This window comes from Aspergillus affinis (assembly GCF_023601865.1).
Source record: "Aspergillus affinis strain CMG 70 chromosome Unknown NODE_136_length_94364_cov_86_416405, whole genome shotgun sequence".
Lineage (NCBI taxonomy): Eukaryota > Fungi > Ascomycota > Eurotiomycetes > Eurotiales > Aspergillaceae > Aspergillus > Aspergillus affinis.
The window spans coordinates 20,568-46,568 of NW_026515917.1; the positions used below are offsets into that span (position 1 = coordinate 20,568).

Here is a 26,001-nt window from a genome sequence, read left to right on the forward strand (position 1 = left end):
AAATCAACGATGAAAGATAATCTAAATGAGTTTGCACTGGACACGCGCAACCAATTCGGTTGACAGAGTTACAAAACAAAAAAGAAGTGGTATATGACGAGATAAGACAAGCAGGTCTTTCCAAGACACCAAACGAGCAGAGAATCCACGTAGTGATAGAAGTACAGAAGAAAATTCGTCGGTCTCGTCAAGTCATGAGCACAGAGCGGCGGGGTCGTATTCAGAACTGAAAGAGCGGGGGGTTAAATGGAAGACAGTTCGGTTGATGCCAACCTGGCTACAGCAATTCCGGAAATAAGACAGACCACCCGGCCGTTATGGAGGAAATGCAGATGAAGGGGAAACCCCGGCCCAGAAGAAGTAGGAGAGATGGAAGTTCTTTTTGATATTCGGTCAAATCACCGGCCGTGCCTTGCCTAGGCCGTTTGGAGTTAGGCTGCTTTGGGCCTAGTCGCGGCACACGTGAGCCTCGCTAGTCACGGGGGATCCACCGGTAATTATGACAGTACCGTACTGGATATGCTGCATTTTTGCTAGACAGACCTGTAATATACCATATTACCGTGACCCTATAGATCCATGTAAGAAGTTAAGAACAAGATGAATACTATATATCTACTTGATCTCTCCCAGGTGGCCCGCACCCTTTCCTCTGCTTCTCTCATCGCAACAAATCCATCCTCACAACGTCGACTTCTCCCACGTAATCTCCTTCCCCACCAGCCCCTCCACCGGCGGAATCAACGGCCTCAACGCCTGCCCATAGTCACCCGCATTCGGCGTCCTCAACAGCGTATGAATATGAAACTTCTTCGGCTCCTCATTGTTCAAAAACACGCCCGAATGATGATCAAACTCTACCAATACCACGGGGCTCTGAATCCGATAATAGAACGGATCCTGGTCCCCAAACCCTCCAATCCAGCAGAAATACGTCTCCGACTCGAACCGTCGAATCTGCTCAAGTTTCAACCGTCGAGACCGCTCCGGTAGATAGAGCAAATACTTTTCCAGGATGCCATAGAGGAGCATCTTCTGCGTCTCGCTGAGATCTGCCGCCGTGATGCCTTCGTACGGCACCTCGCGGTTGTCACGATACGCGCCGCACAGATGGCGCTGGTCATCCCGGTTCCAGCGCCCCGGGGGCATGGCCGGATCGTGCATCTGGGCATACACGCGCGCCTTGGTCTGTAGGTCGGGACTCAGGGACTGCATTAGCTGCAGACCGAGGTGCTCTTCGACTTGTAGAATGCGGGTGCCGGCGTGCGGCCCGGAGTCGATCTCATTGGGCTCGGCGCCCGTGAACCACGGCGAGGCGACGATCTGGCCCTGGTAGAGGAAGATGTTCAGACAGAGATGGTGGCCGTAGAACGACCAGCCCCAGGGCCGTGTGGTGGACGGGTTGCCGAAGAGCACGAAGTTGTAGGAGAATTCGTTCATGACGCGCGGCGACTCGACCAGTTCGCCGAGGAAATGGTTGATGCGCATCGCTTTGACGGCTTTATCGTAGCCTTCGGGGGATAGGGTGGTGCGGAGAACGGTCATTATGGCGTCGCGGACTGCGGGCGTCACTTCGTCTAGGCGCAGGCCTTTGGCGCTAAGGAGGAACTCCGGGTTCGACCAGGTGCGCCATTCGGGGGAGTCGATGTGATAGGAGAGGGATTGGCGCTGAGGTTGTGTGAGAGTACCAAAGAGGGAGTGTACGGAGTTGACGATGGCGTCGATGGGGACGTCCTCATCTTGGAGGGTGAAGAGACCGGGGCGGACAGTTCCTAGAGGTTTGTCAGTCAGTATGCTGAGGTCTTAGGTATACATAACAGAGTCGCTACGAAAGATAACCTACCGTCCGTCGTCACTCCCTTGAAAGGCTCCTGTAGTAGGTCCAACCAATGCATGTACAGCGCATGCAGCCATGGCGGATTCCGTCCCGTTTTGAAGTCATTCGCATACTCGTGCGCATCTTGCTTGCGCATTGCCTGGAATCGAGGCAGGCTCAGGTCTGGCAGATACTGCCTATATTCGCCCGAGGGCTTCTGCGAGTGAGATGAGCACATGGAGAGAGATGTGTGGTAGGGACTAGGATGGAGGGGAATTTACAGGTGAGGGGAGACAATGCGGAGAGGATGGATATTTAATGTTGGAGATGGAATGGTTCATAGTTAATCGTCGGATGTTCCCCGGCTGCCTCCTCCCCACTTTCGCCTTCCCCACGAACTGTGGAGAGCGGCAAACGACTTTTCCGACTGGACTTGAGCCGGCAGTGGGGAGGATTCGGTTTCTATACATGCCTTGCAGGAAATACATAACTGAATGAAGAGAGTCAATGGTCGAAAGATCTGGTATGTTCATATAGCGTCTATTTCTATTATATAGAGATAGATTCGTCTACCGGCTGATATCCCGCAACGCCCTGACTCGGGATTTCCGACCAGGTCCAGGAGAAGCCGACAAGTACTCCGTCATCTCAGTGGGAAAGAGTCCCATCCTCGTCCCACCCCAAATGCGCTCTGAGCAACCGCTACAGCCCCTCCGATCCCCCGAGATATCGAACGCTCCCCAGGATATGCTGGTCTGGACGCACCAAGATGGCCTGACCCTCCCTCAACCCCATCAGCCGTATCCACTCGTCGCCCTTTTCCCCGGGTTGGAGTTTAAAATCCACCCCATGAATGACCGTCTGGATTTGCAATCGGTCCCGGATTCCGGTGGGGAGCTGTGGAGGCTCTTCGATGGCCTGTTGCCAATATGCAGATGTCCCCTGATCCACCCACACCGTGAAACAGTCAAAGGGACAAAGGTCCAATGTTGAGAATCGTCGCGCCTGGACCTCGTTCGCCGATAGTTCAGGTACGTACGACGAGTCGATTGGGGGGAGGGTCAGCTTCTCGGGACGTAAATGCTGAATCCACGCGTGAGGGAGCCGAGCCCCAGGGACGCAAGCTGGATGATAAATCGATGCGTTCTCGGGGATCCGATGATCGCCATATATGTATCCCACATGCAGACCCAGGTTATCGAAATGCTCTCTCTGGCCTTCGATCCCACGGTTGATCTGTTAAATGATCTCCGGGTCTTCGATGTTGCGATAGAGATTCTGTCGTGCCACGATCGTGTCGGCATCCGTTGTTCCCAGTGTCTTCAATAGATTGAATATCTCCTTGCCGTTCCTGACGGTCTGTTCGGAGTTCACCACAGCCACTTGTCTGCATTCAAACTCATACGTATCGAGGAGCTTGCCACTTCCCCATCCATGATGCACGGCTTCCAGTTTATACGCCATATTATGCGCATCCCCCAAACCACTATCGAGTCCTAGTCCTCCAGTAGGAGGGAAGGAATGTGCGGCGTCTCCAACTCTAGTCGTAAATCATCAGCAACGTAAGTCAAACCATACCCTTGAAAGAAACTCACAAAAACACCCGCCCCATGCGATACTCCTTCGCCACCCTCATGCTCAGAACCCACGGCCTATAGCTCAACACATCATATTCGACCTTGGTGCCGATAGCCGCATCTACTGTCTTGCGACAGAGCGTCTTGTCCCAGGATTCCACGGGGTGTTTCTCCGTCTAGCACCAACAACCCAATTAGCCAGACTCAACCAACAATGGCCAACCAAACCATATATCAAAGTTACAGATCAAGATCTGGTTCCCCGAGAGATCATATCCGATGATAAAGCCCGCTACCTCGGGGTCCATGATCCAATGCAGCATGCCGACTCGGTCTCCGAGCACGGGGCGCAAGTCCGCATTAATGTAAATGGTCATCATGGTTTCGTCTATGGGGACGGGTTAGCATACGTATAGGTACCTGATCAGAAAGAGGAGACTAGCATGAATCCTCCCTTTCACATTCTATGCCCATCCAATTGCGAACAGCACTCTTGGCTCCGTCGCAGCCGACTAGATGCGTGCATTTCACCGAGTACTCTTGTCCCGCGGCGCGGTCTTCAGTCGTTGCGTGGACGTAGTCAGGGAACTAATAGCAATCGTAAATCAAAGCACATAATCACGGATATCGTATCAAATCAGGAGACGGACGAGAAAAACTCACCTCCTCTGCCCTCACAAACGAATGTCCCTTCCTCACCTCCACCTCCATCCGACAAACCATCTCCTCGAAATCCGGCTGCGGAATATTATGAATCATCTAGATACTACATACCACACCATCAGTCCAGCCCAGCCCTTTCTCCACAAAACCCAAAACCCCAAAACCAGAGAAGAATAAACAGAACCAAACTCACCTTCGGCGTAACATCCAAAACCCCCTTATCCATTCTCTCAAACGGCAACCTACCCACTAAACTCCCCACTTAAATCTGTGATGAAATTCACCCACATCGCGTCCTCCCGAGGAGACCCTAGCCCCCGGATCTCGTTCACGTCGAGCCCGAACTGGCGACAGAGCTCGAGAGAGAGAGGCGAGAGGGCGTGGGCTTTGGGAGCGGCGAGACGAGTCGGGTAGCGTTCTATGATGAGGGATTGGACTGTGTTTCCGCGGAGGTTGGAGGGGTTAGTGAACTAGATGGGTAGATGGTTCTAGGGGAGGGTATGAGGAGATGAGATGAGTTCGCGAGTTCAATTGATTATATGTGTATGGAGTAACTATTGTTATATGGCTTACCTCCGAGTTTGGCGAGCATGTAGGATAGGGGTAGACCGCAGGGTCCGGCTCCGATGATGAGAACCGGGATGGTGGTGGAGGGGTCTTCGGTGATGGACATGTTTGGGGGGGGGGGTTCGTCTAGTAGGTCTACTTCGTGCGAGGATAGATTGAAGGGGAATGGAATGAACTGGAAATGCTGATCACAGGATAGGATATGATTGCAGTCTTATAGCTTCATCGATAACTACTAACTGTCGGCTTCCCCACTCAAGTGGGAAACGCAAGCGAGGAAGAGAAGTGGGAAACCATCAGAGGGACAGAAGTATTCATAATCGCTATATAGTTCAAATAGCTCAAATATCACAATCATCGGACGGCATAGCGGAAGAAAGCACATTCTCTTCGCTAACATGCAAATAAAGTGAAAAGAATTATTAGTCAAATTGTCTCAGCAGAAATTTGTAAAATCACCAACGCCAAGTCAAATGCACCCAAAACTCCCATGATACGCCTACTATCGAAGCTCGAAACAAATTTGCTGCACCAACTCTTCTAGCTCGCCACCGCTAGCTGTGCAACTAGATCAGATGCCACGTCGAGGAATGGATACGGACTGGTGACTTCTTTTTCCTTGTTGCGGAATCGCTTGCTGATCGGGTGCCATTCGCCTCCTTCAGCACGGATCACGTTTTGGTATCCATCACACTTGAAGTCGACCATATAGTTATTTTCCTCCAATTGGTATAATTGGATATCCACAAACACCCAAACACCATAGGAAATTCCCCGGATCGCATGATATTGCGTGGTTGAGGATGGACCGGACACATTGCCGGGTTCCACGGGTGTCCAATTCTTTTCGTCCAGAGAGGATGGTCCGCTCAGGTTGAACCGACGGCGGAACTCTTCCAGGTCGCTTCGACTACTGTGCACGCTTCCCGTCGCGCCGGGCGCCCTCACTCCCTCTTTCAGAAGACGAGCCCGAATAAACCAGGGGTCCTTGGGAATGTAGTAGTCGGAGGGCAAATCGGGGTATTTGCTTTGCAGCGGCTTCGGTTTGTCGGCGGGCGGTTCCTGACCTCCGATTTGGGTACCTTCGTGCATTGTCAGGTTAGCTTAGGAAATACAAAGCAGGTTCGAGGCAGTCTGTATACTAACCAGATTCGTCGGGAACGATGTCCCAGATGCCCCCTTGGGCTGCGATGGCCCTGTAAAGGTATAGCATTGCCTCGTAGGGCTGGTTCCGCGATCGGATTCCAAACTGCCACTTCCGGGTCCGTCTGGGTTGATGAGGCGCACTGCGTCCCTCCGGGGGTTCAAACCGCAGCTTCTCGAGGTCGACGATACTACGCGAGTGGGGCTTCAGGGCTCGAGCCGTTGCCTCCTGTTCCTCTCGAGAGCTCCAGTCGTGGGCCTGGTTGGGGTCGTCGCCGTCCTTTGCCCTGGCTTGCGCCCGCTCTTCTAGCAGCCGATCCACCGCTTGGGCTCTCTCCTGCCGCTCCCGCTCCCGTTGCTCCATGAGCTGATCATGGACGTAGGGCAAACTGGTCGGCAAGATTCTGACATGGCTCAGGCGGGACTCCTCCGGGTCTTCGTGGTCATTTTGCTGCGACAGCTGGAAGTTCTGGCGTTGAGAACCGCTTCTGGTTCTTGTCGGAGGGGCGGTCGGTTGGGCTCCTTGCGGGTGAGCAGCCGGTGGTCTATCAGCTGCCGCTGCCGGGCGTTGAGTAATCTTCTCAGGGAGTGGAGCAGGCGACACGGCAGAGCCCATCATATGGTCATCCGTTGGCGCTGCTTTACGTTAGCTGCAGGCTATTTCAATAGTTCGATATTCAGGGGTGATCCAAAGCAGCTGTGATATACGGAGTAAACAAGCATACAGCCAGGCCAACACTTACAATTGGTTTGCATCATCTCGTTCTCCACGATGATGAAGAAGGCATCCTTGACAGCACTTGGCTCCGGATGCTTCAATGCTTCCTCGATGTCATCGCGAGCGTACCCCATGCTCCGTTCCAGCTTGGATATGGCCACTTGATTGATCTTGTGCTGCGCAGAGAGGGGCTTTCCCGGAGCCAATTTGCGCGGGTCGATCACCTTATTGGGGTCCACACCCGGTGCGATGAACTCCTCCGGCGGCGGTTGCAAGTATTTAGGGAGATCCTGGAGGAACCAGGGGTCCTGGCGAATCTCGGGAATGGTGATTCTATGGACCGGGTGCACCTGGAGCATCATCTTAATTAACCGAGCGGCCCCCTGTGAGATATAGGGAGGCATATGGAAGTTTCCCGCGGCAATTTTCTTGAAAAGTGCCGGAATATAGTCATCGTCGAAGGGCAGTCGTCCCACTAACAGCACGTAGAGAATGACACCACAGCTCCAAACGTCGACTTCGGGGCCCGCGTACAGCTTGCCGGAGATGACCTCGGGGGCGGCGTAATTCGGGCTTCCGCAACTGGTTTTCAGGAAATTTCCATCGGTCATGATGTTACTCAAACCGAAATCCGCGATCTTGACATTCTTCTCGCTATCGATAAGGAGATTCTCCGGTTTCAGGTCACGGTGGACGATCTTGTGACGATGGCAGTACTCCACGGCACAGATGATTTGCTGGAAGAACTTGCGAGCCTCGGTATCGTTGCATCGTCCCCTTTTCACCAGGTAGTCGAAAAGCTCACGTTCGGCATATTCTAAAACCATGACAATATCGGATTTCGTCGCGATGACGGTGTAGCTGCGAACCCCCAGGCAATCAGTTAGCGGTCGCTTCGCATTGGGTGCGGAAGAGAAACACGATAAGGGCATACGCACAGTTTGATGATATGGGGATGTCGTAGCAATTGCAGATACTGGATCTCGCGCTCGACTCGACCGACCATGTCCCTGGACAGCAGCTTGCGCCGGGAGATGATCTTCAAGGCCACCTGGCGGCCACTGGGCTGGTGAATGGCCAGTTTGACCTTACCAAACGAGCCCTCGCCGAGGATCTTGATGATCTGGTACTGATCGAGTCGCTGCATGTCTCTCGTGGTGGCCGGGGACTGAGTGGACGGGTCGGGGCCCTTCCCGGTCGGACGTGAGGGCGGAGCAGGCATGGCCATGGCGGAGTAATTCACGGCGGAGGTTGGAGGGGCGCCAGGAACTCGATCACGGCGGCGATCACGGTCGCGGTCGAAGGATGGGAGGGGGACGGAGAGATCTTCGTCATCGAAGGCGGCGGCCATCCTTTTGGGAGAACGAGAGCGAGAGCGAGCGAGCGAGAGAGGGAGAGAGGGCAACGTGACGTGATGGATTTTGGGCGGTGGAAATGAACGGCAGTCGGCTGTGGCACGGCGGATCCAGTTTAAGTCTGATGGAGGGAGGGGAGGGTGGAAATGGAAGTCCGCAAATAATCGCCCAAATGATCATATGAATCAACTGGCCAAATTGGCAAATAGTCGAACTTCCCCCACAAGCCGGTCAGGGCTGCTATGAAAAGTGGAGCGATGGAAGTTGCGTCTCTTCTTCTGTTGTTGTCGCGGGGCGGGAAGAAGAGGGAGGGGCTCAACCGCCGAAGTCGCTTTAGTCCTCTCTCTGTTCCTGGCCAGGTTCTTGCTATTGTTCTCTGTGATTATTACTGAGGTAGACCCTGAGTATCAACAACTACCATCTAACATCCATTGGATTTATTTTCTTTATTGATTGTACTCATGGTTTCTCTCCTAACTACAGCCGCGGCTTGGGATACATCATGGCCTGCCTTTCCACCACTTCAGAAACAGTATCCAGCAGTCGAGTCAAGTCATCTTCTAGCCGGCTAACATGGATATCCTGCAAATCGTTGTCCTTCTCCCAGGCTGCCAACACATTCACAAAATCGGTTATCCCTTTGCCCCAGGTGAGCGACCGGGTGGCTCGGATCTGCTCCTCCGCTGTCTGCGCCTGCATCGAGGCGCCTTCCAGTGTGGCATAACTCGGCGTGCAACCGGGGACGGCAGCGAAGGCGTAGGCGGTGCTCGCCACTGCCATGCTCCAGGCCTCCTCGGCTTCAAAGGTGGGCTCGATCACCAGTCTCCCCGAATCTGCCTGCTTCTGTGCGGCGGCGATGATCTGCGCCGCGTGAGTCGCTAGAATGTCGACCATATGCACAGCATTAACGGTGCTCCCGGCCTGCGTCACGCCGGCTAACACGAGATTGGGGAAGCCGCGGGTCAAGACCCCGTGGAGGGTGCCCGCGCCCTTCATCCATTTCTCATCCAGCGTGACGCCCCCTCGACCTGTGATATCAATCCGGGCGCGGAAGGACGGCGCTCCTGCGGCGGGAGACTCGAATCCAGTCGCCAAGATGACGACGTCAGCCTCGTACTCCTGCCCGTTGAACCGTACCCCCGTCGACGAGAATCCATCGATCCCCTTCCCGGCCGTGTCGACCAGGCGCACGTTCGGCTCGTTGAACGCCCCCAGGTACTCGTCGTGGAAGCATGGCCGCTTGCACCAGCCGGGATACCAGGGCTTGAGGCTCTCAGCGGTGGCCGAATCCGTAACCACGGCGTCCACCCGCCGGCGAATGCGCTCCTGTCGCGGCATGTCCAGTCGGTGCAACGACTCCACGTACTTACCTACCGTCGCCTCCGTCAGCGAGGCGGCCGCTGGTCCTCCGATCAACCCGGACAGCGAAGGGAAGTGCGTCCAACCGTCGTCCACCAGGTCCTTCGCCGGGGGATCGGGCACCCGGGACACGAACCCGGCCATGTTCATGCGACGCTCACTCTGCCACTCCTTTCGCCCTTGGGTCACATCTCGTCGCCACGTCTCGGGGTCCATGGCCCGTTGCCCGCGCGTGTCCACGGAGGATGGGGTGCGCTGGAACACAACCAGCTGTCCGGCCCACTTGGCCAGTTCCGGCATGACCTGGATGCCCGTGGCGCCCGTGCCGACGAGCGCGACCTTCTTCCCCTGCAAGCGACTAAGCCTCGGGTCCTCCGGTGAACCACCGGTGTAGTCGTAGTCCCAGCGGGAGGTATGAAAGACGTGGCCACGGTAAGTGTCGAGCCCGGGCAGGCGTGGCAGCTTGGGACGATTCAGGATTCCCGAGGCCAAAATAACCAGATATGAATGGAGCACGTAGCTTTCCTCCACTGTCTCCATGCCGACGAGACGCTTCCGGACTATCGTTGTCACCCACTCGGACTGGGCCTCGTCCCAGCGACTGTCCTTGACTGTGCAGCCGAATAATGGCCGCTTCTGCAGTCCGTACTTCTTCGCAATGAGCTCGGCGTATTGCCGCAGTTCCGGGCCGTAGGAGTATCGATGCTTCGGGATGAACTCAGTTTCGTCCAGCAGCGGCAGGTAGCACGAGCTTTCCACGTCGCACATGAGCCCTGGATACCGATTCCAGTACCATGTTCCGCCAAACCCCCAGGCGGAATCCACGAAGACGAAGTCTTCTGCCTTGAAGCCGGCCGTCTGGATGAGCCGCACGGCATAGAGCAGCGCTCCGTATCCGGCACCGGTAATCACTACTTTGACGTGGCCGCCATTCGCCACCGGAGCCGGCTGCGTGAGGTACAGGTTCTTGCACCGGTTCTCCTCGCCTCGAATCCAGGGGTCATCGGCGAATTGCTTGAATTTGTCCGTGAGAGCAATGTCGGCGTACTGTGCGATACCGTCAGGACGGAGACGCTTCTTGGATTCGGCGGCATATTTCTCCAACGTGGCCGCGAAGTCCGTTTCGGAGATGTCAGTGGATGCCATAGCGGAGAGATGTGTGGATGACCGTTTGTTGTGATTCTTCAAAGATGTGGACCGGTCTACTGTGCCATTTATGCCTTTACGATGTGATATGTCAAGGCGCGGCAGGAAAATATGGGTTACACCACCTACGCGGGTTACGTCGAAACCCCTACATTTCTATCACCAGAGCGGTTCGTACGCGGGGTAGGTTCCATACCCTAGTCGACCTACGTTCTCCTTTCTCGGTGGCAGTAGGTATCTCCAGGGTTCATGCATCTACAAGGCTTGGCGGTGGAGCAAGACCTTCCCTACTAGCTACCTGGGTGGCCATGTCCGTAATTTAAGCGCCCATCTGAGGGCGAGCATGAATCAGGCCATTTATTTTCTCAGCCAGTGGAGATCAGAGCATTCTAGGATCAATAAGGCACAGATTTCCGTCGGCTCAGTTCCGAGGGAAGATGTTATTTACAGCTGGACCAACGCCAATGCCAATTAACAGGTCTAAGATTCTAGGGTGAGGCTATCCAGCTTCCTACCAGATCCATGGGACCATGGATATCTGGTTGATAACTCGCTGTCTCTGTCTTGTATGTGGTCGGCTCGATCATTCCCGCATCATTGGCTTCAGCGAGGATCTCCAATTCCAGATTAGGGCTCACATTATTAACAGCGCCTTGTGCGTAACACTCATGTTGGCTGTTATACCATGCACAGCGCGACTCAATCCGCCATCAGGGTCCTCACAATTACTGTTCCCATCCGTTGTTTGGTCCACGAGCCTCAGATCTAGTCTCACGCGCTTCATACCGTTATACCATTGATTCACCTTCCTCCGAGTCGCCTCATTACGGAGTAGTAAGTATACAATGTAGTTTTCTATCCGAGGTACTTAACCAAAGTTTTCAGATTCAAGTTAGTTTCTTCAACAATGACAGTGTGTTTTCTATCTACTAATTTGGTCCATATTTGAGTTAAGTATAAGAAGGTAGTTCTCCCTAGGGCCCTGAGAAGTATAGAACTCCAACTCTATATATTTCCAGCATCTCGGGGTATAGGAAAACTATACTGACAAATGCCAGAATGGTATGGGAACACCTGTCAGCATTGGCACAGTATGTCAAACCTTTTATTAATACATCGAAAAATGATACATGATATACTAAGTAGTTCCGCTGAATGACTGCGTGGACACAGCAAACACCTGAAGTCTTGGCATGTCAGGCGGAAGCTGCCTTAAAGCTGTGGCATCCAACCCGTTCCCGCTTCCTTTCCCCGCATTCGCCCGTGTTCATCAGGAATTAAGCAACAAGAATTAAGAAGACAACTCGCTGGTGCACCGAAATCCCCGACACGCGCAAGGGTTCGACATGACGTCCGAGCCCACAGAGGAATCGATCTCCAACTTTGTGAACTTCACCAGCGCTCCTCGGGAACAAGCTGTCAACTTCCTGAAAGTTAGCAAGAACTGACCTGATCAACTTCCACCCTTGCTTCCCAGCTGACCTGCATCGCGACAGGCTAATGACCTCAACCTCCATAAAGCTATCAATGCTTACTTCGAAGATCCCACGGGTCCTCAGATAGAGGTGAGACAGCCTTTGATTGCGCTGACCTCAGAATGATTTCAATCGCTAACCTGCGAGCTTGCTTCTCTAGGCCCCCATTCCCCAAAATGATGCGAACGCTCCATGTATGTCCATGTCTTTATCGGTTACCATAATTAGCGGCTAGTTTGACCAGCAGAATTCTCCTCCGCAGCGTTTCAAATCGAGCATCCCGACTCGGTCCTCGGTTCTGCAGCCTTTCCTCCTTCGCGACCTCCGTCGAGTTTGAATTTACGAAACCAAGCACAAATGCCGAGCCCGAATCAACCCAACACGACTCCGTCGCAGGAGATACAAGGTGGCAAACACACTTCTCCCGGAGAGACCCTGACGTTTTGCTGACCACGTTCTCGACCCCGAGCAGACCCCAATAAAGGCTTATCGCTGGCAGAGCAGGAGGAACGTCAACTGCAACAGGCGGTGGCTATGTCATTGAACCAGAATCTCGGGAACCAAGAGTCTGGCGTCACAAGTGCTAAGCCGGCGAATTTCGGACGCGCGACGCGAGACCACTACGACGAAGGCGCTTGGGCCATGACTCTGTTCAATTCCAGCGCTCGCGAGATCATCATCAGCCCGGACCCTGCGGACCGCAAGAGGGTGGGAGACGAGCCGGCCTTCCTTCGCCCCACTCAAGACAATTTATACCTGGGAGGACTGTTGACCATCCTCCATTCGATCCCGCTTGCGAGAGAGGCGCTTCTGCTCAGAAGCCAGGTGCTATCCGACTATGGCCACGACCCGCAGTGGTGGAATGGACAGCCCATTAGCCTTCCCAAGATTGTGACAATGCAAGACGTCGAGGAGGGCAACGCCGATTGGGATGACATCATCCACGAGACCCAAAGACTAGTTGCTCTTCTAGACACCACGAACAGATCCTTTGGTAGTGCCGACGCGCTCGAAAGCCTGAAGTGCATGTCCACAAATGGCTCCGAAGGCAGTGTCAGCCGATTTTTGGAAACATGGCAGGAGGCAGCTGTTCGAGCGGATCCGGGAAACCAGCTGGCAACCATATTTTCGTCGAGCGCATACAAGCGGCCTTTGTCGGAATACGATACCCCGATCCAGAAGGACTTTTACACGATCGACCCGTTTGTGGATCCTGAGCATGGCCAGACGCTATACGATGTACTGGACCGTACCGTGTGGTCGGATAGACCCGGCGAATCGCTCGACGACGTATGGTTGGAGCATGTCGCTGAAGTTTTGACCATCAAACTAGAAAGCAGCGATTCGTCGAAGCATGTTGACGTGAAGATTCCTCCGGTATTCTACCCCGATCGATATCTCGCTAGCTGCAGGGACATTGCGCGGGATTTCCGTTTGCAGCGCTTGCAGGTGTTCGACGAGATTTACAAGCTAGAACGTCTAGCCCACCGATTCTCCGTCTCGAAGTCCGTCGCTCACCGAGGCATGAACTACAAGGAGGTTTTGGAAAAAGCCGCGATCGCTGCACCTATTGCTATACCACAGACACTTGCCAATGGGACCAGCGAGACCCCTGAATTCGCCAAACCCGAGGCGGAACGCCTGGCCGAGGAGCTGCGCGGAATTTCGCGCAAGATTGAAGACAAGCTAAAAGGTAGCGTTCTCAAAATCATTGACAATATGTTTCCATACTAATGATAAACGGCTTCAGAGTTGGAATCCCGGAAGGAAGAAGCCTTGGCGACCCTCCGCAGCTACTCTAAAATCCTTACGGAGCCATCGGCTTCCCCCGGCGAACCGCCAAATCATAGATACACATTACGAGGAGTCTGCACCGAGCCACATGTGACATATGTGCTTCGACGCCAGGACACGGGAGCATCGGAGGAGTCCGAGACGGATAGCGAGTGGCAGTGGTGGCGGATAAGCTTCTCCATCGAGGATGCAAAAGCTCGACGGGCGGAGTCGAATGCAGGAGGTAACGCGACGTCGAATAATGCCGATGTGGTGGGATACACTGCGCGCAAAGTCCGAGAAATCGAGGTTCTCAAGGCGGCGCGTGAGGAATCGAAGACGGTGCTTCTGGTATATGCCCAGGACAGCGCCCTGAACGTGCAGAACGAGCCGCCACCGCCTCCACTCCAGGTAAGTCTCATCTGTCTTGAAGCAAGTTTGTCATCGCAGCCTGACCATGTTCCAGGAATTCGTGAAAAACGATAACAAAGCCTTCGACACCGAGTTCCAAGAAGCGGGAGCCACGGAGATTATGGAAGGAGATCAGGTCCCGGATTCCACTGCGGGTCCTAATCCGCCAGATCGTATGCAGACCGACGATACTTCTCAGGCTCCTGTCAACGTTTTCGATTATCAGGTCAGCGGCTTCGATCGCGAGACGGGGCCGGGACAGGAGATGCAGGAAAGGGGAGGACGCCCTCTGCTCAGTCGCAGCAACACCGCAGGACTGGCGCAACCCGCGCCACATGCGGAAGCCGAATGAATGGGACGAGACCAACGAAGTCGAAGTCGCTCCATAAGTAGGGTGTTATCAATAGGGAAGTTATACTTCTCATATAATATAATGGCTTTCTCCCATGTACATAATCGCATAATGATCATATACCACCCGGAAATGAGGATGCTGTAAGTGGTGCGATCACCATGGAGTAGTTGGCTTGTAGTTTATAGTTGGTGTACATAGTTCGGCTCCCAACAAATGTTTGTATGTCCTGTTTGCACTGGAGTCCCCGACCGCCTCATCGGAGCTCCCAGCAGTACTCCGCACAAGCACTACAAGACACAACTACACCACAACTCATACAAACTCAACAATGACTCTCGAAAACGATGCCGTGGCAGGCGCAACCATTGAACTCCTTGAATCGCGTCTCCGTCGACTCACCTACCTCCTGACCGGCGACGCCAACTGGACCGGCATCCCCACGGCGCCCGCCAAACCGGCGTCTCTGGAAGAGAGCATCTCGCGTCGTCTCCTCCACCTCGAACGAGACCTAGAACGACTCAGCAGGAATAACCCCGCCGTGCGGGATGTTCTTGTTCTTCGTATGGCATACCCTCTCTCCTTTACTGTCCAAATCTCCCAATCCCATTCAACTTCAATCCTATCCCACCCCAAACACTCAAACTCAAATTACCAACTATCCCCATCCAAGGAAAGACCAACTAACTGTCCCACCAACGCAAATCGCAAAACAACAGACGACCGCTTCCCCGACCTCTTCCACGCGACCCCCCCACAAACCCTCCCGGAGAACCTAACAACGCAAAACCTTGCCTCGATCGTCCTTTCCTACGCCTCCGCCTTCCCCGAGACCTCGTCACGATTAACCTCCCTCAACGACCTCCCGATCCCCGACGCCCAGGCCTCGGCGTCCCTCATCGAGCTCTCGCCGCGCCTGGCTACGTTGGCGCAGACGCAGGAAGCCCAGGCGTTAGAGATCTCGGAGCTACGGGTGCGGACGGCGCGGGCGCTGCAGCGCTGGTATGAGATTGCGTTGGTCGGGGGCGGAGAGTGCTGGGCTGAGTGGGAGGGGAGATTGGAGGATGTGGAGAGGGAGGTTAGGAGGGAGGAGGTGGTGAGGGAGAGGAGGGCGAAAGAGTTATGATAAGACTTGGTTGGATATTAGAGAAGATGGGGGGATTTGGGTTGTGTTTGTTTGATTTCCAATATGATGATACCTCTTTTTGTTCTGTTTGAATTGTTTTGCTTGTTGGGATGTTGTTTTTGCTATTTCTGCGATGCATTCGTATTAATATTCATATGCATCTGGAGGGATGGGATTGCATGGATTTGCAGGGAATGGTGTACAGATGGATGACTGTGATATATGCTGGTAGCCGGGGGAGGGCGCGTATACAATCACAATTGGACTGTAGGATTACCTTCGGTGCCTGAATCCTACTTACCTAGCGAGGGATAAGACATTTGCATACTTCATATATGGATGTAAGTAAAGAGATGACTGCAGCAAGGGAAAGAATGTTGCTTAATCATAAGAGAAGACTCAAGGTACACAGTATGTACGGTGTACTTCTTGTTCTACTGAATATGCCGTACGGCAAATTTCCAGAATCCAGACTCACAAAGTGGAGATGGGGAGGGGGGCCGAAAAAAGGAACCCCCCTCACATTCCAACTCCATGCGACATTAATGCATCTCGTGTAATCAAATTATCATCCGGACCCAATCTACGGTGTAGGAGCAGGAACCGATGAAAGAATAGAAAAACAAAAAGATGAACACTTTCCGAAACGTGATGCGCGAACACGGGTACCTTACAAAGGCCAACATTTCAGGGCCAGATGCCCAGATCCGATCAACCCTTGCGTTGTTGAGAAAAGTTAAACGCTCCCGAAATTGGCCCAGGACCCGTTGATCGACTGGGTCTGGCGTCTAAACCACCAGAAGAAAAACGGGCGACATGTTTCAGACCTTCAGCCTCTGTTTCGATTGACTGAAAAAGTCGAACATGACAAGATGTGGATGGAGCCTGGATCGAACAATCTCGATGTGTCCGATTTAATCAGGAGGAAAGGACGATTGGTCTAGAGAGAAGCCATTCTATGCCAATTTCTACCGGGAAATTGAGACTGGTTTGCAATCCGAGAGTTCTAGACAAGTGGTTTTTGCTCCGGTGCGTCAGCGTCTGCACGTTTGCCCTTGCACCGAGCCCCAAAACAACCGCCGACCTGAGGCATTGATTGGATGTGAGGTCTGCAATCTGGAGTTCTGTAAAATGACTGACGAGTGTTCCTCCCTCTTCTCTCCAATCATTTCAGCCCTTGCCGTGGAGTCCAAATCAGCCTTGTAAGAATTTGGTTCCCCGAAGCACGGGAGACACGGAGTAGGGATTGAACAGATGCCAAGATCCATCCTTATTACCGTGGAATTGGATTTAATTTCACACGCCCCCGAAGTGATAACAAGGACCAGGGTTTAAATTTAGGGGTATTCAATGTTAACAGAAATAAATGCTTATTCTGGCTATCTTTTGCAGGCGAATAATATAAGAAGAAACACTCTGTCAGTATAAATAGACTGATAGAGTAAAACTGATCTATAAAATAGGCCAAAGTAAATAAATACACTGTGTTTAAGCTTAACAACACTGGTCCTAACTTATAGTCTAGTGTCGGTTTTGATGTCACAACCCTACCCTAACACCCAGGATAAATTATTGAGGTAGGCAGTCTAGTGAGTCTATCCAACTCAATAATAATCCAAGCCTATCATACATAAATTTCGCAATAGCCGCTAAACTACTCAGTATGGTTTGTTCTCTTGGAATGGTGCCTGGCTAACGAGTGGACCGGCCAGGGCGAAGCCACGGACTGGGAGTTGTGCCACAATTTCTTTCTCCCTTCTCCCTTCTCTTCTCCTCCTCTCAGCCTCAGGTCTCGGCCAGGAAGTGGACACCTCCGAATGCGAAGGCAAATGAGCCAAACCCACTTGGTCTAGCGTGAGACCAATCATGGCCGACGGCGCAGTGAAGTTGCGTGTGCGCCGAGTCGTTCCGTTGAAAGCGGAGAAGGGGAGGATCCAGCCAGGGCAATTTCAGCATTAGTCTGAGCCATTGAGGTTGAATATTAATAGAAATGAAGCGTCGAATAACCGATCTATCGTCTGTCATTTCCATGGATTCCCCTTTACTCCCTCCGTACTCCGTAGGTGACCAAGATCGTAAGCCAGTCAAGCGAGGATAAAATCCAATTTCCATCAACGGCAGATAAGCATCGGGGTCAAATCCACGGTTCATCGGATGGGCACTATTGGGACCAATTAATTGAATTCATAAATGAAAATTGTCAGAGTAGGAGTAAGACACAATTTCTCACCCACCCACGGGCGCACCTTCGATACGAGCGGATTGTTCTCGATCCTCCGGGGCCAATTCAGACCGTCTGTGTGTTTTGCGGCACGGGTTCGCGTGGCCCACCGACCGTGAAACCCGCCAACTCTCTTCGCTCTTCTGCCTGGTCACTGACTTTCCCCCCCCTTTCCCGTCTCGTTTCGTTTGGGGCTTCATCCGTTCATTCCTCCTCCCTCATCTCGCCTTTCTCTCTCTCTCTCTCTCTCTCTCTCTCTCTCTCTCTCCCTCAATCGGTTTTCATCCCATCGGCTTGTTCACTCGTTTCCCCTCATTTGCTTCTTCGTCGCATTGATTCGACCTTCCCTTTCTTTCCCTCTTTTCACCTCCCCACCACGTTACTAACGTTTCATACCTTAACTACCTATCCTTCCTTCTCCAGCCAGGCGCTGTTGTTTATTCGTGCCTCTTTCTGCAAGGGGCCCTTTTTATTTTTCTTATTTTTTTTTAATTTTTTTTTATCTTTTCGCTTTCCCTAAACTACCTGCCAACCTCTCGAGGGACTCGCTCGTTTTAGTCCCTTTGCTTCGGTGTCTCAATCTATATCATCTCCGCCTTGGATTTATTGCATTGGTTTTTATTTTAAACTTCACCAGCCCCGTCGTCTTACATTCGCTTCGGTTGTCTCAAGGTACGATCTTGCATCGCTGCATCCTGCCTTCGCCCTGCTTTTGTTCGTTATTATTATAATTTTCCTGTGTCTGCAGGCCGTCGTTACGTGTTGTTGTCTCACGGATCCACCATGCCTTGCCATTCCTCCGCCGATCGTCATGTTTCTTTGTCCATCGCGTCCTCGATCTCTCCCAACGCTCGACTGACTGTTTAGTAGTTCGATCTTCTGGATATATTCACGGCTTGATCTCTACCGTCATCTCCAGCAATCGATTCTTAGACCGGAATTTTGTTGGATCGGGCTTTTCTTCGGTGACGAAAGGAGGAAACCACAGCAGACCGGGAACGTGTCGGCTTACCGTGCGTGCATGATCATTTCATCCGTATAGGCGAAGCGGTATAGAAACAGCAAACACTCGCGCCCTGCCACCCATATATATTCCAGCGCCTTCCTGCTCAAACAACCTTCATGGTGGAATACTCCACATATTCACCGTCTTTACATAAACCAACCCCATATTCGGAGCCCACTCGAAGGATGGCCCAGTTCAGGCCCAGCAACATCCTTGGCGACCCGTTCGCGCTCGCCACCGTCTCGATCTCGATCGTATGTATTCTCACGGCCCTCAACGGATAATTTCGAATCTCTCGACTAACCTCGCTCCTGTGTTTAGCTCGCATGGCTCATCGCATTCATCTCGTCCATCATCGCTGATATCAATGGCAAATACCCGACATATTCGTGGTGGGCCGTTGCCTATATGTTCTGCTGCATCGTTGGGTTGACGGCCGTCTTTGGCACGGATACCGGCCTGACGTATGGCGTTGCGGTATGACCTGAGTTTCCATTGACAATGATGATTTCTATGTTCTGAACGCTGATCGATTGTAGGTTGTCGGGTATCTTTCGGCTGGTCTTGTGATCACGACGCTGTCCGTCAATTCGTTAGTATACGAAGATAGCTCTTCGTCGCAAGCCGCAGGTGCTGGCTTTATTTTGCTTTCCATGGTCCTGGTAAGTCGAAGACCTCGTTGATTGATTTTAGCACGGGGCTATGTTTCTGACCACATGTAGATTGTCTGGATCTTTTACTTCGGGTCAACACCCCAAGCGACTCACCGAGGATTCATCGATTCGTTCGCCCTCCACAAGGAACAAGGCACCAGCAGACCCATGTCTTCCGCCTTCGGTGCTCGCCCTGAGACGACTTCTAGCCAGCCTCCGCAAATGTATACGTCCGCCCAACTTAACGGTTTCGAAACTTCGTCACCCGTTTCGGGATACCCCGGCGGCGCTCCCGGCTCAGAAAACCGCAGTCCCTCGCAGGCTCGCTTCGGCAACCCGTCCAACACCAACCTCCCTCAGAATGGTAGCGGGGACGTTGCGGGCGAGGTTCCTCAACCGACGGAATACCCATATCGCGCCAAGGCAATCTACTCGTACGACGCCAACCCGGAGGATGCCAACGAGATTAGCTTCACGAAGCATGAGATTCTGGAGGTGTCGGACGTGAGCGGGCGATGGTGGCAGGCCAGAAAATCCACAGGAGAGGCGGGTATCGCCCCATCGAACTACCTGATCCTTCTGTAATCAAGTTGAGGGCGAATCCTGCATCAAGTGTTCTTTTCTTTGTTTTCTGGTCTGTCACGGTCCTCGCTAGTCTTTTCATTTTTTGCCGCGAAGAAAAATTTATCTTTGATACCCTTCGAGTAGTATCACTCGGCGCGAGTCTGGTTTGCGAAATCACGTTACGTCTTGATGTTTTTTTTTTTTATACTTCATTCTGGCCTTTTGTCTGTTATCTTCATGTATCCACCAGCATTCCTTCTGATCTATTTCTTTCATCTTCGAAGAATATGTGTTCATCTGATTGGTCCATTTATCTATGGTTACTGTTATTGTTACTGTCCTTGTCAATGAGTGGGCAATTGCATACTGGTATGTCGATTCTATTTGAAATCTTGAGATGCGTACTCCGTAGTGAGGGCGAAAAGATGTCCTCGGAGAGATTCCCTGGGCACGTGTCGATGAAACCAGAGTAGAAACAGCCCAAAAAAGCTTGTCGGATTGGGTTTTGCCAAGGCTGCGCAACCCCCGACTCTTCTCTCTTCTCTCGTCTTGATCCGCGCATTCCCTGTCGCATGCAGTCCCTTCATTTGACAGATCGATCTGATCTAGAGTGGAGATGCGCACGATCTTCGGCATCGGTGTCAGACCATCGGTTTCGCTTGATTGCATAGTTCGCAGTTCGGACCCATGAGATCGGCTCGTCCGACGACCCTCCCCGACTGCGGTCGGCATCTGGAATAACTCTGTCACCTCACCCGAGTGAAAGAGCCTCTACTTATATTTCTACCGTGAGGATAATTAAGGCTGGCGAGCAGGTTTGTCGTCGGTGGCAACGGATTTCCGGTCATCCAGATCCCTATCTCCAGTGACTAGATCCACAGTTGCAACCTAAACCTTACTCCATGACCCGTTCACCACCCGAATTAACAACCCGTTCTCATCTTTGAAATTTCTTCAACGTTATATCCCCCCGTCGCTATCGATTATCGAGCTTCCCAAATGACTATTCACCATGACCGAGGCAGGCAACGTGACGGTGGCCTCGAATGTGTTCGGCACCATCGGGACCGTACTATGGTGCATCCAACTGATCCCGCAGATCTGGCATAACTGGTCGCGGAAGAGGACCGACGGGTTGCCTCCGTTGATGATGCTGCTGTGGGCTTGCTGTACGTGCTGTCTAGTCGCATTTGTCGCGTGTCTATCATGCCGGGACTGACTGACCGAGGGGAATCATGCTAGGTGCTGTCCCGATGGGAGCGTATCTTGTTCTTCAGCAGGTCAATCTTCCACTTCAAATCCAGCCGCAGATCTTCGGTATCTTCTCCTTGGTCAGCTGGGGGCAGATCCTGTATTATAACCAGTATGTCGGCACCAGAAATCTGTCGAGGCTAGTGATGGTGTCGGGCTTCTATTTGACATGTTCTGACTTCTGATGCAGTGGATTTACTCGTACCAAAGCGGTATCGCTAGTCGTCGGCTTGACGGTTCTCTTTGGAGTACTTGAGATGTTGTTGGTCCTCATTCTAAGGGTATTCATCTGATCTTCTCTTTCTGCGCGACTATTTGCGATGGGGGCCTCGCTGACGATGTCTGCAGATTCCTGACCGTCAGGGCATTTCCTGGCCTAACATCTTAGTTGGGGTTGTCGCCACGATACTCTTAGCATCCGGGCTGTTGCCCCCGTATCTTGAACTGTGGAAGAGAGATGGAAGGGTGATTGGGATAAGTGAGTAATCTGCAAGAGGTATGGATTCGAGCGATATGGCTGATGTCGTCTTAGACTGGGTGTTTCTATCAATGGATATCCTAGGAGGGGTATTCTCTCTGCTGGCACTGGGTAGGTTTATATTCTCCCGGTGGGTTGATACATAGTGCCGGACTAACAGGAGCGTAGCTGCTCAGGGAACATTTGATGTTCTGGGAGGCATCATGTACATTCTCGTGTAAGTGAACCCGACCCGCTACGGTCGACCGCTGCTAAGGATGGACAGGGTGGTTCTGGAAATGGGGATCTATGCAAGCCATCTCATCTGGCGCATTCGATATCGCCAGCTGCGTCACGAAGCGAAAGCGTGTGGGAAAAGTATCGACGAGATGTTGGACGCGAGGAATGGCGGCGAAGAGAGTGAGCATCTGATCGACGGATTGTTGGATTAGGGGGGTGAATGTATAGAATAAGGAACCCCCGTGGCTATCCAGCTGTCCAGTTATCTTTCTATCTTTCTATCTATATATAGGATATTATGATATACATGAGCTATACAATTACATTCACGGTTGCTGCGAGTCAAAACGGCCCGATGCAGGCCGGCTACAGACTAGAAAAACGGTCCAAGCGTTGGTCTTTGCACCGGCTTTCGGGGAGAAGTCGATTCTAATAATAATCGTATTCATTTAATGACTTGATTAAAACATTCCAAATGGTCTGGAATCCCTTTTCCCTCTCATCTTAGCCGGGAGATCAACAGGGAGCTTTAACTAAATCCAAGTTGTCGGCAAAGTCACTGACCTCTTGCATCTTCTTCTTCCCCTCTTTCTTTCCTTTCCTCCCTCATTCTTTCTCTTTCTCTTTCTTCTTCTTCTCTTTCCCTCCCTCACTGGTTTGAATTTTCCCTCTTTCAATCCTTCTTCACCTACTTCATTCTCAATCCTCCTTCTCGTCCGGACGAGGGGTCTGGTCCATCCATCCCGGGGAGTTTCCTCCCAGCGATGCCCTCAGCGGTGGTTCCCCTTGTGCATGGCGTGCAAGTGAGGATGAAGAGGTGACAACGCATTCTCTCCTTTAATTGCCTGGTAAATTTTCCTTCTTTCTTTAGGCTCCTATTTATGTGACTGCCCTTCTCTTCTAGTATTTAATTTTTTTTTACTTATTTGTGATTTTTTTGAATTGACCTTAGTCTTGTCCTGTCTTGTTCTTTTTTATTTTGCTTTCTTACCCTTTCCTTGCTTTTTGTTTCTCGTGTGTTTTCATAGAGAGCGATGATGGCTACCAGCATGGCCCAGCATCCGTCGTTTTGGGTGCGAATCAAACAGCGACTGCGGCGATCAACTTCGCTGCCACCGGCCAAACCCAACCTTCATCCCGACCCCAACAACAGTCAGAATCACAACGCCCTCCACCACACCTACTCAACGGCCTCGCATCCTCTTTCGTCCGCCGCCGTTTCCGCGACCTCCGTTCCCCTGGTCTCTCGCAAAAACCCCTCCCATCGCGTCGTGCCTTCGTCGTCTCCACAGCACAGCCGGTTTTCTTCGGTTGATGACGGGTCGGCCACGAAAACTCCTCAGCTGAAGGAAGAGAAAACACCTCCAGCGTCCCCGATAGGAGATCCGCCCCGAGCGCAGTCGCGGCCCAATTCCCCGGACGCTGCAGCATCTACGCACGAGGAGCCGCGGGACACGAACGTTGTCGCAACTGAATCCGATCGCCGCCCTTCCGAGCTGGTCGATTCCCCACCGCCGTCCTCTGGGTCAACCGAGCTGCCAACTTCGCTCGCCGTAGTCCCTCCGCCGACGTCAAGTCTTCTCAAACCTACACCCTACGAGCCTACCTCTCCTCGAGGACGGGAGCAGCCCGCGCCCACGGTCGGTGAACCCCTATTCACGAACCCCTTGTCGGAGAACCCTTCTGCTCCGATCCAGCTTCAACCCCTCCCCTCGCCTTCCGTCTCGTTTTCCAAGCGTCCCAGTCTCGGAATACGCCGTCAATCGCTGCTGGCCGCTTCCAATCAACAGTGGATCAGTTCGTTGCTCGAACCCGGCGCGTCGTCCGAGTCCGGTCCCTCAACGAGTAGTCAACGCGTTGCTGCTGCCGCCGCCACTATGATTCCTCGCAAGATTTGGGTCAAACGACCGGGGGGCTCGGCCACCTTGGTGCCCACCACGGTAGATGCCCTGGTGGACGAGGTCCGCGACCAAGTGATCATGAAATATGCCAACTCCCTAGGGAAGACTTTCGACGCGCCCGATATTACCATCCGCATCGTGCCTCGCGAGGGCGCTAATAAGCAGGCCACCCCCGATCGCATACTGAGTCCCGAAGAATCGCTGGTAACGGTGGTGGATGCTTATTTCCCTGGCGGACAAACGGTTGAGGAGGCCTTGGTCATCGATATGCCGCAGCGTCGGACGCCGAAACCGTCGCCTCGTCACAATATATACTATCACCATTCCGAACCGGGCGAGCATGGCGAATACTTCCCCCTCATGCCCGTCAACGCGAGCGTTCCGACCCCTCCCACCCATCCCAACAACTCCACCACCAGCGTGAACGCTCACCAAGCGCCGGCTATATCCATTATCAACACCGGAAAGCCCCCTCTGCTGCCGTCGCCGGGCAGCCGGGGCAGCCGCCATCCACGTCGGCCGCCGCTTACTCGGCATACCACGAACTCACCCACGATGCTGGGCTCGGCATCGGGTGTCAAAGGTTTGTACCTGTTTCATACAGTCCAGTCTTTTATATTATACCCTCTTGCTAACCAACCGCAGAGTCCGCAGCTACGCCGTCCTCTCAGCCGGCACCCCCAGTGCCTACCCCACCTGGTCCTCCCCCTCCCGAATCACCTCAGAATAAGGTTCTCACGCCACCCGCGCGGGTGGCTTCACCACGGCCTCGTCCATCGTCGAAGCCGAAGAAGAGCAACTCGCAGTCGTTGAGTGCGGCATTTGGCGGCCTCATCGAGGGCACGGTGCCGCCTATCAACGTGCTCATCGTTGAGGATAATGTGATCAACCAGAGGCTGCTGGAGGCCTTTATGAAGCGTCTTTCCGTGCGCTGGAAATGCGCCGCAAACGGTCAGGAAGCTGTACAGAAGTGGCAGCAAGGCGGGTTTCATCTTGTTCTGATGGATATCCAGTTGCCCGTCATGAACGGATTGGACGCGACGAAGGAGATTCGACGACTGGAGCGGTTGAATGGCATTGGTGTTTTCCCCAAAACGGCGTCGGGGCGGTCGAGTGCCGCCAGCGCCAATGCGACTTCACCGGCGGAGCGAGACCCCAGTATGGCAGATCCCTTGAAGGAGGAAGATGCGCTGCAAGATCTGTCGCTTTTCAAGAGTCCCGTCATTATTGTCGCTCTGACGGCAAGCAGCTTGCAAAGTGATCGTCATGAGGCGCTGGCCGCCGGCTGCAATGACTTCTTGACCAAGGTGTGTACCCGATTTCTTGACTGTTTCCCCTGTTCGTGTCTAACTCTTCGCAGCCCGTCCGCTTTGAATGGTTGGAGCAAAAAGTCACCGAATGGGGCTGCATGCAAGCCCTGATCGATTTCGAAGGTTGGCGCAAATGGCGAGGGTTCGTCGACGATACGCAAGCGCCATCGCCTGTGTCTGATGGGCCTCGAAGTCCCATGCAGATCGGAACGGAGGGCGGATCAAAAAAGCCCTCGGCCGCGATGCCTCAGACTCCATCCCCTGCACCTGGCAGCGCTAAACCAAACGGTACCAGCGAGGCTAAGCCGACATCAACCGATACAGAACGAGACGATTCTTCGGGGATTGGCAGTTCAGAGATCCCGGATTCCCCTGCCAGTCCACCCGCGTCCGCAGGGCCAGTCGATGAGCCGACTGACAGTCCGGACGTATGATACTTTCTTTGAACCGTTCATTTTCTTGATCACTTTCGTGAGCATTTTGCATTTACCACGTCATTCTCTTGAAACTTTTTTTTCTTTTTATATTCTCTTTTTCTGACTTTATTGCCGCAATTTTTTCAAACCCCATGCATATCATTGAGGACAGTTTGGTCTTGGAAACCAAAAGGGATTCCTCAGACTGTTCCCGCTCTTTGTGTCTTCTATGGATACCCAGCATAGCTTTTTTTATGTCCCTTTTCTTTTTTTTCCCCCCGTCTTTTTCTTTTCTTATCTTTTATTATATCTTACATTTTTCTTTTCTTTTCTTCACTGGCCATTTATCTTTCATCTTCATTCCCCCCCCTCCCTCATCTCGTTTCGTTCCGGTGTTGGATGGCCCTCTTTTCCTTTTCTTGATTTCTACTTCCTCTATAATTATACATAGCATTCTAGGCAAGGAATACAGAACAAAGTGCTATTTATTGTTTCCTTTTC

At 52.7% G+C, this 26,001-nt stretch overlaps 8 protein-coding genes across 8 annotated transcripts; 5 read left to right on the forward strand and 3 right to left on the reverse strand.

The window, feature by feature from the left end:
- Window positions 1-681: 681 nt before the first annotated feature.
- Window positions 682-4,729, reverse strand: KD926_001761 (uncharacterized protein; the record flags this gene model as incomplete). Its single annotated transcript, XM_053105343.1, has 10 exons — window positions 682-1,772; window positions 1,844-2,033; window positions 2,582-3,052; window positions 3,107-3,356; window positions 3,412-3,569; window positions 3,690-3,781; window positions 3,855-3,981; window positions 4,057-4,152; window positions 4,341-4,474; window positions 4,630-4,729. The coding sequence occupies 10 exons, from the start codon at window positions 4,727-4,729 to the stop codon at window positions 682-684; spliced, it is 2,709 nt and encodes a 902-aa protein (XP_052951461.1).
- Window positions 4,730-5,163: 434 nt separating this feature from the next.
- Window positions 5,164-7,835, reverse strand: KD926_001762 (SNF1 family serine/threonine-protein kinase; the record flags this gene model as incomplete). Its single annotated transcript, XM_053105345.1, has 4 exons — window positions 5,164-5,705; window positions 5,770-6,402; window positions 6,510-7,345; window positions 7,423-7,835. The coding sequence occupies 4 exons, from the start codon at window positions 7,833-7,835 to the stop codon at window positions 5,164-5,166; spliced, it is 2,424 nt and encodes an 807-aa protein (XP_052951462.1).
- A 481-nt stretch (window positions 7,836-8,316) lies between these two features.
- KD926_001763 (flavin-containing monooxygenase) lies at window positions 8,317-10,344 on the reverse strand (the record flags this gene model as incomplete). The annotated part of the gene is made up of 1 exon (XM_053105346.1): window positions 8,317-10,344. The coding sequence occupies one exon, from the start codon at window positions 10,342-10,344 to the stop codon at window positions 8,317-8,319; it is 2,028 nt and encodes a 675-aa protein (XP_052951463.1).
- A 1,346-nt stretch (window positions 10,345-11,690) lies between these two features.
- KD926_001764 (uncharacterized protein) lies at window positions 11,691-14,355 on the forward strand (the record flags this gene model as incomplete). Its single annotated transcript, XM_053105347.1, has 6 exons — window positions 11,691-11,777; window positions 11,841-11,909; window positions 11,980-12,013; window positions 12,292-13,512; window positions 13,570-14,003; window positions 14,059-14,355. 6 exons carry the CDS (start codon window positions 11,691-11,693, stop codon window positions 14,353-14,355), a joined length of 2,142 nt encoding a protein of 713 aa, XP_052951464.1.
- Window positions 14,356-14,686: 331 nt separating this feature from the next.
- KD926_001765 (putative nuclear distribution protein RO10) lies at window positions 14,687-15,481 on the forward strand (the record flags this gene model as incomplete). Its single annotated transcript, XM_053105348.1, has 1 exon — window positions 14,687-15,481. One exon carries the CDS (start codon window positions 14,687-14,689, stop codon window positions 15,479-15,481), a length of 795 nt encoding a protein of 264 aa, XP_052951465.1.
- Window positions 15,482-18,893: 3,412 nt separating this feature from the next.
- sho1 (osmosensor SHO1) lies at window positions 18,894-19,946 on the forward strand (the record flags this gene model as incomplete). The annotated part of the gene is made up of 4 exons (XM_053105349.1): window positions 18,894-18,962; window positions 19,030-19,185; window positions 19,248-19,370; window positions 19,431-19,946. The coding sequence occupies 4 exons, from the start codon at window positions 18,894-18,896 to the stop codon at window positions 19,944-19,946; spliced, it is 864 nt and encodes a 287-aa protein (XP_052951466.1).
- A 991-nt stretch (window positions 19,947-20,937) lies between these two features.
- KD926_001767 (PQ loop repeat protein) lies at window positions 20,938-22,085 on the forward strand (the record flags this gene model as incomplete). Its single annotated transcript, XM_053105350.1, has 7 exons — window positions 20,938-21,094; window positions 21,168-21,288; window positions 21,367-21,457; window positions 21,525-21,654; window positions 21,709-21,765; window positions 21,823-21,871; window positions 21,920-22,085. 7 exons carry the CDS (start codon window positions 20,938-20,940, stop codon window positions 22,083-22,085), a joined length of 771 nt encoding a protein of 256 aa, XP_052951467.1.
- An 822-nt stretch (window positions 22,086-22,907) lies between these two features.
- Window positions 22,908-25,518, forward strand: KD926_001768 (uncharacterized protein; the record flags this gene model as incomplete). Its single annotated transcript, XM_053105351.1, has 3 exons — window positions 22,908-24,357; window positions 24,420-25,081; window positions 25,135-25,518. The coding sequence occupies 3 exons, from the start codon at window positions 22,908-22,910 to the stop codon at window positions 25,516-25,518; spliced, it is 2,496 nt and encodes an 831-aa protein (XP_052951468.1).
- Window positions 25,519-26,001: the final 483 nt, after the last annotated feature.